Source organism: Hesperophylax consimilis, chromosome 15 (genome assembly GCF_061612785.1).
Source record: "Hesperophylax consimilis isolate HC1 chromosome 15, BYU_Hcon_1.0, whole genome shotgun sequence".
Lineage (NCBI taxonomy): Eukaryota > Metazoa > Arthropoda > Insecta > Trichoptera > Limnephilidae > Hesperophylax > Hesperophylax consimilis.
Window position 1 is genome coordinate 32,860,365 of NC_142850.1, and position 11,876 is coordinate 32,872,240.

The window sequence follows — 11,876 nt, forward strand, 5'->3', positions numbered from 1 at the left end:
TGTTAGGATATACCCAAGATTGGGATAAATCCCTGGAAGGGTGATTTACACCAATTGATAAACTGATGTAGAAATACAAAATATTGTTCGAAAAAGTATTTATGCACAAAGAAGAAATATATAATAATTATATGAGTCAGTTAATATATTACCTGTTAGTGGGATATTATGGCTTATCTAAATATTTATTTGAAGGTATTCTCTTCAAATATATATTTAAATATATATATGTATATATTTGAAGACGGTCCGGGATACATCCTACATATCGACGATACCGAAACAATACCTTAAGTAACTCGGAAATTATTCAAAGAGACAGGCATTAAAAACGTCATATTCCGATATTTTGTTTACACACGTAGGTAGGTACTAGTAAGAGTGTCAATACTTTCACGTATTTATTTACACTGGGGTTTTACAGATGCTCTTACAAACGTGTGAACAATCCTGTTACAAAACTCAGTCGGGATACATAATACTTTTCCTCACAAAACCTCATAAATCACCCCTTTCAGTGGGGCGCAAGGAATCAGCTTCAGAAATCACCTGTTTATTATGTAAATACGCTTTCGGTTTGTTTATTATTTGGAAACATGAAATGCGGCAATGTGCTGGAGGGGTCAGTCTTTTGAGAAATGAAAGAAAGCAAATAGCTATGTCCTTGTGTAATAAAACTGAAAACAATTATTGTGATTATTTGTTTGGGTTATGAGGCAGTGTTGCGCTTCCCCCTTATTTAGCCAACAAGGCATACTAACCAAAAAATATCACGCTAATATTTTCGGCAGTGAAAATCTCGAACAAATACCTGCTGAAATTAAGTCATTTTAGGATCGAAGGATGGGTCAATTAGTAAATAGCAGATAATATTAAGATAGTATTGACAGGAAATTAAAAATATATTTATAAAGAGTGCAAAATCAACTTTGATCCCTTTTGCGTAATTACAGACAATTTGTTTTTAGATGATACGATACCAAAAGATAATAGAACAAAAATACATTTCAATCAATTTTTTAAGAGTACGTTTTTCAAGATAACTTCAAAGTGTTGAATCCTTTAGTAAAAGTGTAAGAAAAATAACACATAGATTCATTACACTAACAGGAATAAATAATTTGGTGTAATAATAATTTAGTATTAATTATAAGTAATAATTTAGTTTTTTTCGTCAGAAAATGTAAATTTTACGATGATTATTTTTCAATGTGTGTGTGCACCTAAATACTATCGTTTGGTGATAAACATTACCTTGAAGCTATACGGAGAGAACTTGTTTATTAGAAACCTTGTCAAATAATTCGTTTTGCTATTAAAAACGGGACTGAGGGCCTATAACGAATAAAATCACAAATTTCATAAAAAAACAATCAGTAAAGCACGAATATCACATTTTTAAAAGTATCTTGTTAAAAACGCCATACTCATTTTTTTCCGTGTACTTAAACAAATGCTAATAACATTAAAACGAAAGCAGGAAAATGAATAAGTAAAAAGTCGTGGCTAAGTAACCTTAATGTAAAAGTTGTTGGTAAGTAACAAGTTCGTATGTTACTAGTTGCAAGTTGCAAGTAACAAAGTAATACAACGTACGAAACCTCATAAAGTGGTTCCTCGGTTGGACACGACATGTTTCGTCATCAACATCATTGTTGTAATTTAGGGTTGGTTTTAGTCATTTTCGAAGCGCCCCGGTCACGCCACGTTCCGCCACTGCCCGTTCGCAATTTACACAACAATAGAGGGTGACTATGGACGGAATATCATAATGCCCTTACATTTTTTTCACTTTTGATGGAGTTCTAATTATGCGTAGGAATAAATTAATTATAATTAAGATAGATTGTGTTGATTGTATTCAGGTGGAAATTCAATCCCCTAAAAATGTGTTCGCGATTGAAAGAAAATTACAAAATTATCGTAAGTTAAAAAAAATTAATGTCATTCTTTGAATTGTACAGGCTGAGATGTTAAAATAAAAGGAAAACCGCTACATTTCCGAACACGGTGTTGCCATTATTATGCTACAACAGAGTTAAACAGAGTGAACGCAGAACGTTTAATCTCTCCGGTTAACGCAAACCTCGCATTCCGAACAGAAATAGTCAGGTTCTAGCAACACCAATTACGACCATTACACAGAATCAGTGATTTCGGATGTAATTATTCAATTCAGCGACCTAAATAAACAGTTGAAAATTAAATTACAAAGGAGAAAAATCTTAGTTGCTTGAATGTTCGATATACTTTTCAGTTTATTTATATGTGAAACAACTGAAAAAAAATTTTAAGAGACAGTTGTTTCGTGTAACAATACATTTTTCGAAATGTGAATCCGTAGATTGTTCCGGACCCAGAATTCGCGGGTTCGACTAAACATACAGGGAAATTTGATGATATTTTTTCTCATAATAATTTGGCACTTCTCAATTTTTCCCTTTTCGTGCGTCTTTCATTTCTTCATAACATTATCTATGTTGTATTCCATATTCCCATTGGCTTCGGAACGTAAGACTATTGTGTAGTATTGACAAATAAAAGAAACATCAAATGCTAAGAGAATTACTATAAGGAGAACTCATATAAGTATAAGAACTAGCTATTTAGAAAAAAAAATCCTTGTAGTATTCCATTTCAATGTTAATAAAAAAATTTGTAATTTATGTAGATCCACTTATTTTTATCGGTGGGAAATTTTAACCGCAGTGAACAGTGAGTTATCTTAACACCTACGGATATATTGCTTGCCTGATAAAAACAGCGCGTTAAAGAATGAATATAAAAAACAGAGCAATCGATCAGTTCAGTCATTTTAGTGGCATGTGAATGTTCTTACGCAGGGAATTCAGAAGGAATTAAAACTGTTAAGCATTTTTAAGCAAGGCTAATGTGTTTGCTTTGCGCATCAGCGTAATTAAAGCGACAAATGAATTTACTGAAAAAAACTCGCGAAAAAATTCGTTCCGAATTTTTTCGCTTCGTTAATTTCACTTAGCGCTCGGCAAAAGCTTAGCGGTGAATCAAGGCAGATGTGTTCAGGTAAAAAATATTATCATTTCGTATCTTTTTTAAACAGAGCTTCTGGTATCTTAGGATATCACCCGAAGGGAGCTTTAATCACGTTAAAAATACGGCAGGCTCCGAAAGACGATGATAAATTTGGGCGTCTTCCTGCTGGCTTCTTTAGTAGGTACCTAATGGTGGCGAAACAAACTTAGAGGGACCTTACCTTATTAATGTCAAACTCGATTATATTTAACGTGCGAACTAATTGCGTCGCGCTGTTAGAATAATTTTAATGGAGCTACATGTACGTCGATAGAATCATTCTAACCTGCGAGCGTCGGTAGAATCATTTTAATGGAAATACGTTATATTTTATGTAGGCAGAATCATTTTAATGATACTGAGTGCGTTGAAAGAATCATTTTAATGGAACTACTTTATATTTTGCGTCGACAGAATCGTTTTAATGGAGCTACAAACGTTGAAAAATTCATATGATTGAAAAAATCTATATACGTTTATAGAATCATTTTATTGTAATTATATTCATAGATATGATCATTTTATTGGAACTTAATACGTAGGTAGAATAATTTTGATGGAACAACATATGCTAATATAATATTTTTTAATGGAACTACATACGTTAATAAGATAATATATATGAACTACATACGTTAGAATACGTAGTAGAATCATTTTGAATGGAACTACATACGTTAGTTAGATAATTTTGAACTGAACTACATATAAGGTAATTTTTTATGCAATATCATTTTAAACGGTGTACTCCCAATTTTGCAAAAATCAATTATAACATTAATTAGATTAGGTTAGGCTTAAAGAAGGATCTGAACATTATTATATATTTTCAAAAAAATACCGTTACTATAACGTTAGCTATACGTGCGTTATGGACCATTTTATTTAATTATTATAAATCTCATTTTTGATAAGGTATGTGAGAATCATTAGCCGTTTTCAAATTGGTCACTCTGTATCAAAGAAGTTGGTATTCTTTTGTGGCATTATAAAACTCGTGCGTGACAGACAGGCATTGTTATGAAGCGACGTAAGGGGCATAAGGCACGCAATGCTCCACATACGCTCCACTAAAATATAGGTTAGCAATAAATTTGTAGAGGAAAGTAGTAATAGCATAATACGATAGATGGAGCCTGATACCGTAGATTAGATGCACAAAAATATGTATATTTTATATATTTATAGTAATATAAAGTCAATCAGAACGAAAGTCGAAAAACGAAAGCAATGATCACAGATTCGATAGAGTTCAAGGCTAAACTTAAAACCCACCTTTTTAGATAGTCATAGATAGATAGGCATAACCATAAAGTCAGAAACCTTTAAACTTTACAATCAGCGACATTGTAAATAATTAAACGTGTAAAAATATAAATTAAGAATTTGTAAGCTTTTAAAAGTCATTTCAGTCCTAAAGAGTCCGAAATTCTCCAGCCTTTTAAAAGAAATATCAACTTTACTTTTTCTGTTTTCTGTTTCGTACGTGAAACTTATAATTTTGATATCAAAATACCAATATAAAATTGTCCCTATTAACTCCCACCTATGTATTGTAAGTTCCTCTCGTCCTGCAATGAGTTTTGTAACTCATCGGGATTGCTCCAGCAAGAAATAAAAATAATAATAAATAAAAACTTGTCACTAATCTTCTAATAAATGTAATAAAAAATAGTAATGGAGGGTAATATAACAAATTAATGTTACTATAGCGCCCTCTGCGTGCAAAGTCGTTAACTTTATCTGAAGTGACCTGCCAGGTAAGCATTTTTTTCTGTGTATAATAAGTATGTTTACGGAATCGGTTTGTAAATATTAAAATAATAAGAATCTAGGAACTCCCAATCAATTGTACTGCGCCCTTAAGGTGATTTGTAAATATTAAAATAATAAGAATCTAAGAACTCCCAATCAATTGTACTGCGCCCTTGAGGTGATTTGTAAATATTAAAATAATAAGAATCTAGAAACTCCCAATCAATTGTACTGCGCCCTTGAGGTGATTTTTCACAAAAAACAGAGCTATATAAATTATTCAATTATAATTAGTAAAGAATTCGGAGAACTTGCTTTTTTGTCAATCCTGATAGCTTGGAATGGACTGCCAAATGAATGATAAAGGATTGAACAGAACGAAAATAAAAACCCGTTTCATTTTTGTGAATGTAAATTGTAAATTTTATACCCATTATTGGATAAAAGGCCTATTTATTTAGTGTTTATCATTTTACTTTACAAGTCTGAACATTTGAATCGAATGCGACAATATGTTTGTACCAATAAAATTACCGTTTTTATCTTTAAGCATTTTTATCTGAGTTAAAAAGGATAAGCTACTTTGAAGTTAATTTTAACTACAGCATGTACTTATATAATGTAGCCCACAAAGACAGCGAAATGTCTCAGAGATGTTTTAATGTCTGATGATGGACACTAAAATCCTGTCCGAATTGTTGGCTAAAGAAGGAGGTAGCGCGACATGGCATAATACCCACAAAATAAATCAATGTAATACTTTTGGCCGTGAAAATCTCAAAATAGTCAAACCAACAGACATTTAGAAAATATAAACGTAAAAGCCAGATAATATATAAAACGCAAGGGTATAAAATCTATGACACGATTGGTACACATAGTGTGTATTTATAAAGAAAGTGAATTTTATAAATATTATTTATAAAATAGTTTATTTTAAACCATGCAGTGAAAACATTTCACTTTAAAAATAGTTTAAGGCCAGCGTTTCTTTTTGTTTCGCCCTAAAGTTTAAAAGCAAAACAACAAAGGGATGTGTACCAAACCGTTAGGCAAATTCCGAAACAATTTTCTTGGCAATACATAATGGAGATTTCAGAAGCAAATTTAAATTTACTGACTATTTAAAACGTACAAAAAAACTCAAAGGATATTGGAACATTTGCCTACCACATTATAAACTAATATGTTTAATGTAACTAGAATTTTTCATTTTATATACAGGGAAATGTTTAGAAACTTACCGTTGATGTTGAACTTGTTCCTGATATCTTGGCTTGCACTGTCGTTCAAGGCAAAAGAATATGGAGGTCCATTTTCTTTAGAATCGTAGTCGTTAGCAGTAAGGTTAACTATTGGTCCAGGATCTTGGTTCTCGTACCAAACCACCGGCATTTTCTATTGGAGAAACGAATAAATACATTAGAACCAACAAAACTACACATGAAAAATATGTAAGATTTATTTTAATCGGCGGAATAACTCCCGATGTCATAGACTTGCTGAATAAACCCAGCGTCCCAAAATTTATGAACGCCACCATCCCTCCTCCAAAAAAACTAATAAGAAGAAGGAATCAATTAGTTAAGAATCAAGTAATGACTAAATAAACAATAACATATATTTCTACTGTCCTAACGAACAACGCCAGGAACTGCTTCTCCATCTGAGTAAACCAAAATACTATACAATTTTATATGGCTTGGCACGAAAAATTTTGGTGCAAACAATCTAAAATAGATCAACAATACCAGAGGAAGAGGATAAAATCAAAAATGCTTACATTTGTCAAGAAAGGAGCGTTGTCATTGATGTCAGTCAGTTGGAGGATTACTTCCGTTGTGGAGCGGAGACCTGTCACACTTCCCTGTTGGTCCAAGGCTCCGATAAGGACTTGCCATGTCATGAAGCCCGTGGGAGGATCGCGGTCGAGTGGTTTTATTAGTCTAAGGCAACCCTCATTATCTATGGTCATCAGCTTCTGTTGGTCTTGCTTCACGATAAAATAGACGATCTTCTGCGGGGCGTTTCTGTCGGCTATGTCGGGGTCGTACGCTTCAACCTGAAAAACAAAACAAAAGATACAGAAATACATATTTTGATGATTACAGCGGCAAGACCTCTGAAGTAAAAACAAGCACCTTGTTGTAGACCCAACTGCTATACTGTCACTGTTCTCTTTCCCTCGTGTGACGTGGGTCCAGATAAAACGCATCCGGTGCAGTCACAGTCGTTGTGCATGCATGGTGAACATTTTAACTGTTTGAATGTGAGCACAGTCAAACAACGGAACATATAGTAGCAAATTGTACATTTAACTAGTTTCTCGGGGGCAAATCTGTCCTGAATCAAGCAACTCCCGATGACGTTGACGGGCTGAATAACCTCAGCATCCGAGTACGACTTCCACTAACCATCCAGCACCATACAGAAATATAATAGATATTTTTGGTGTTAATAATTTTGTGAGTTTCAAAAGGCAACCAATTTCAGATCTATTTGCTAGTTATTAACTTGTATTATTTATTAGCTTTTAAAAAAAAGGTCTTGTCTCTATACCTTCCAACGTTTAACTCACATACTCCTAAGTTTATTTGTTATTTATTTTTTTGGACGCATATTAATGACTGTATGCATGTACGGTCATACTTGATGTGTATATTATACTTTGATTTAATTTACCATTTCAAGTACTATTATTCAAATTCGATATTAATTACGGCGTTGGTATTTTGCCATTACATATTAGTTTTTTTTCTATAGATACAAGAGACATTATTTTTCTTCTTTTTTAAACATTTGTTTTATAATATATATCAGTATAAATAAATTTATTTTCTATTTACCTGAGGAGTAAATTATTTTACTGTTTTCAGTCTTACTGGTTTTGCAACAAACATGAATAATTAAATGCATATACAAATGTACAATGTATATACTTACTTTATACTTGAAACTTTTCTTTATTTAAAATATTATTTTATTTGGATTTTATGTTAATCTTAGTATTGGCATTTGATTTTTATCGTTTTTGTATTTAGTTATGCTATTATCCATGTATTATGTTACACTTACATACATAACTTGTACACAGCGCCCTTGAGGTGTTTTTGCACAAAAACGGCGCTATACAAGTCATCCAAGTATTATTATTATTATAAACTGTCAATTTACTTTGTAAAAGCCCGATGGGGCGTTCATGAATAATAAATAAATAAAGTTTGAGGATCAATGCAATCGCGGCGATCTGTTGTAGATATCAGATACCATTTTGAGAGCTCGTGGAAGAGTTGAGACAAATATATGACAAGCACGCTGAACCTGTTGGAAAAGAAGACAACACTTTATAGGTAAAAATGAAATATATACATGAAATCACTTACGTTGGCTATGCATCCTTCGATTAACGTTTCCTCCACAATAGTCCTCGTAATGTTCTTAGTGAAAACGGGAGGGTTGTCGTTTACATTGTCAATGTTGATTATAACTTGTGCGTAATCTTCGTGCATGCCATCGAAGGCTTGCACAGTCAAAGTGTAGGACGTGATGTTTTCGTAGTCGAGCTTGCCGTTCACGCGAATCATACCAGTCAAGTTAGCAATCTTGAAGGCGTCATAAGTATTACCTTCGATGATTTTGTAGTTGACAGTTGAGGCTAAAAAGGAAAAAAATGAATTATTCAAAATAATCTAAAACAAACAACGACGACTCACTTTCATAATAAGAACATTGTTTTCCAAGCGAATATTTAAATTAAATATGAAACTTAAAGATGGTAGCGTACCTGTGTCATTATCCAAAGCGATGACTTCAGTGACCAGCTCGTTGTCGTTTGCGTCCTCTGAAATGGCATCAGCAATGTAGGTGTCCTGGGAGAATTTCGGACTATTGTCGTTGACATCTGCAATCTCTATCCTAAAGCCTTGTTGGCCCATGTTATGTTTTCCAGAAAACTTTCCGGAAAACAAAGCAGAGGGAGAGTTGTCACTAGCGATCACCTTTACATTGTAAAAGTCTCGTTCTTCTCTGTCGAATCGAACCCTGGTGGTAATGTTTCCAGTGACGTTGTCGATTTGGAATAAGTCCGTGTGGTCTGCGAGTTCGTAAGATACGATGTTGTGGGCAGAAGTGCCGTCAGAGTCGATAGCTTTAACTTGCATCACGGGAGTGCCCGGAGGCTCATTTTCCAAAACACTGCCAGTTCCCACTTCGGTAAAAACAGGAATATTGTCGTTAACATCTTCAACTTCTATGTGGACGATGGTTTCGGCTGCCAGATTATATTTATTCTGAAAATTAAATAAATATTGTGTAATAAAATAAACAAGCACATTTTTTTTAAATTCGTAATTATCATATATTTTAATCATTTTAGTTTTCGTACCTGCACTCTCACGGTGAGAGTATAGTCGGTTGTCTTTTCGTAGTCCAAGTGCTTAGCAAGTTTAATGAAAGCTGTATCGCCTTCAGACTCCATGATGAAGTAATTATGTTTATTGGTCTGCTCGGTTTGTCCCGTCACCAGTTCAAAGAGGAGTTCTTTCTCCTCCGGAATGTTCGAACTATAAACAAACACAAACATTTAAATTTAAGGATTTGTGTAATAATTATAGATATTAGAACATTAATAATGAGAACAACGCGGCATAAGAGACAAACATTATAAACAACAATAATTAATTCGAGGACATATCTATGACCTTTAGTAATTTACTCAAATTGCTGTTCTATACATCTAGAATTCATTACAAAACTTTTATTTTATTTTCCTCCATCTCTTTTTATTCTAAGAATTAAGTTCCACCTAATCCACGAATCCCAGAATAGCCAAGGGCGTCGTAGCATTTGTGTGTTGGAAAAAACAGGACAATATTGGGTTCGTTGTCTTATTATACAGGACTGCGAATAAATGGGGCCCCATTAGGGCGACTAGGGCCCCTTTAAACCCTACACGGGGCGGGCGAGGCCTCAAATCTTAATAGCACATTACTTTATCCGGGGAACTGTGTTATGAGAATGCAAAACATTGTGAATGAAGCTGCGTGAAAAAGCGAAAATAAAAAGTTTCGCATATACAACATCATCTACATTATTTTGGGACAATTTATCTCGGAATAATTTTGTTTTGTTTGGACGCATACTTCACGTTTCTTGTTTCAATTCGGATGCAAAAAAAATTGTAAAATATTTCACATAACTCTTCTAAAAAGCGTTTTAAATCATTTTAATTTCATAATCAGCATTACAATAAATGATATCAAGATTGCTGTATTATAAATATGGGCACCAATAAACGTGTTACACGGAGAAAAATGATCCTGTTAAAAATTTCATGGCATGCCTATTTCCTGATAAAATGTCATTCATAATATACCGAAACATGTGTCACGCACGTGTTCTTTCCTAATAATCCTAACGGAATGCGATAATATCAGTATTTGTATGAACATGTGTTCTGCCTTCCTCATAAAACATTCGCTTTTAACTGATACTTTATTAGTAACTCTGTCAATTCATTATTTAAAGAAAGGCCTTCAGTCCCGTTTTTAAGATCAAAACGAACAATTTATAGTAAATTAACAGTATTCTATGTCAGTAATGTGCAGAAATTCGCAGCCAGAGAAAGAGATATATGAGTAACAGTTTAGTTTAGCGTCTTGCCTAAGGAAGCTATAAAAGCATGGAACTAGTGAAGAAATAATGCAGGAAATAAAGGAAAATCCGCACTAAGATCGGTAAGGCCGGTTCATCCATGAAGAGATTGATATGAATTTGTTCTAGTCGCGCGGGTGTTCGCAGTCAATCGCTATTGTTCGATCAGTGATTCTGCAACAATAAATATCTCCACGCTATTTTGTACTTCGGGCAGCTCAGATCTCAAATTCACCCACCATTTGGAAACCAATATCGGATTACTGTTTTAGAAATAAGCTTTGAGTGAATTTATCGGGAAAAAAACAGACAGAAAGAGAACTATGGAAAGTAATTGGACATGAAAGATTTAGTCTCGGATCGGAGATGTGTACAAAACGGATTTTCCAAATAAGTAACTCAAAATCAGATCAGAATCGAGCAAGAGATGCGAACGACATTAATAATTGAATTTTTATAGCGTGAACTATACAGAAACATACATTTGATTTTATTTTTAGAAAGATACGTTTGATTATATTTTGGTAAAAAGCAATCATTTTGTGGTTTGACACTGGATAAACACAAAATAAAACAATAAATTTACAAACATTACAGTTAAGAGTTACTTGATCTCCGAACACATTTTAATTGTCTTGAAAATGCATTTATAAAAAGATGCTATAGAACGTTTAAGGACGGGTTGTGTAGGAGAATTTGAACAATTCATCAAATTTCAACGTTCATTTTCGGGTTCTGTGAAAATCCTATTCAAGTTCTGTTATTACATCATTATAGAGACTAGTTGCTTGACAGAACTGAAATAAAATCAAAACTTTGAAAATGAATTGAAATTTTATGATTATGCTCTTATTCTTATTGAATACCAGCAATTTTAATTGAATAAAATCTTTTTCTGTCGCTTTCATTACTGATACTCAATGTTTAAATTTAAACCTAGAAAATATGTTTAAAAAAAACACTGATTATATCTTTGAGTAGTTGCATTTTATCAGAACTTTTTATAATGCAAATAAAAAAAACACCACTAATTTACTGCAATATTGTCCCTATTGTCTTAAAATTCCGGGAACTTGGGGCAGAAAAACGGTTATTTACTTACATAGCTTTGAGGGTCGCAATATTTAGAGAAAAGTCGGCCAGATTTTCTTTCAAGTTAATGTGACCAGGAGGGTATTCGGTGAAGGACGGACTCTTCTTGTTGGACTCGACAACCTGGATATCCAAGGTTATGGAACTAGTCAGCGGAAGGACACCCATGTCTCTGACATTAGCACCCAGCTTGAATTTGTAGCCCGGTGGTTTCTGCAACAAAAAACTCAATTAAAATCAAGTACAAAACACAAATTTTAAGTAAGCCGTAATCCTTACAACTAACAAATCACACAATTCCGCAGATGACTACAGACATGGGGGCA

General features: G+C 33.5%; 1 protein-coding gene across 1 annotated transcript in view; it reads right to left on the bottom strand.

The window, feature by feature from the left end:
- Positions 1-11,876, bottom strand: part of shg (DE-cadherin) — a 675,856-nt gene that overhangs the window by 62,710 nt on the left and 601,270 nt on the right. Inside the window, exons 7-12 of the mRNA XM_089640480.1 lie at positions 11,561-11,763; positions 9,191-9,368; positions 8,591-9,095; positions 8,190-8,461; positions 6,590-6,868; positions 6,051-6,204 (exon numbers count right to left, since the gene is read on the bottom strand). Of these exons, the coding sequence (XP_089496606.1) occupies positions 6,051-6,204; positions 6,590-6,868; positions 8,190-8,461; positions 8,591-9,095; positions 9,191-9,368; positions 11,561-11,763 (1,591 nt within the window). The remainder of the gene's footprint in view (positions 1-6,050; positions 6,205-6,589; positions 6,869-8,189; positions 8,462-8,590; positions 9,096-9,190; positions 9,369-11,560; positions 11,764-11,876) is intronic.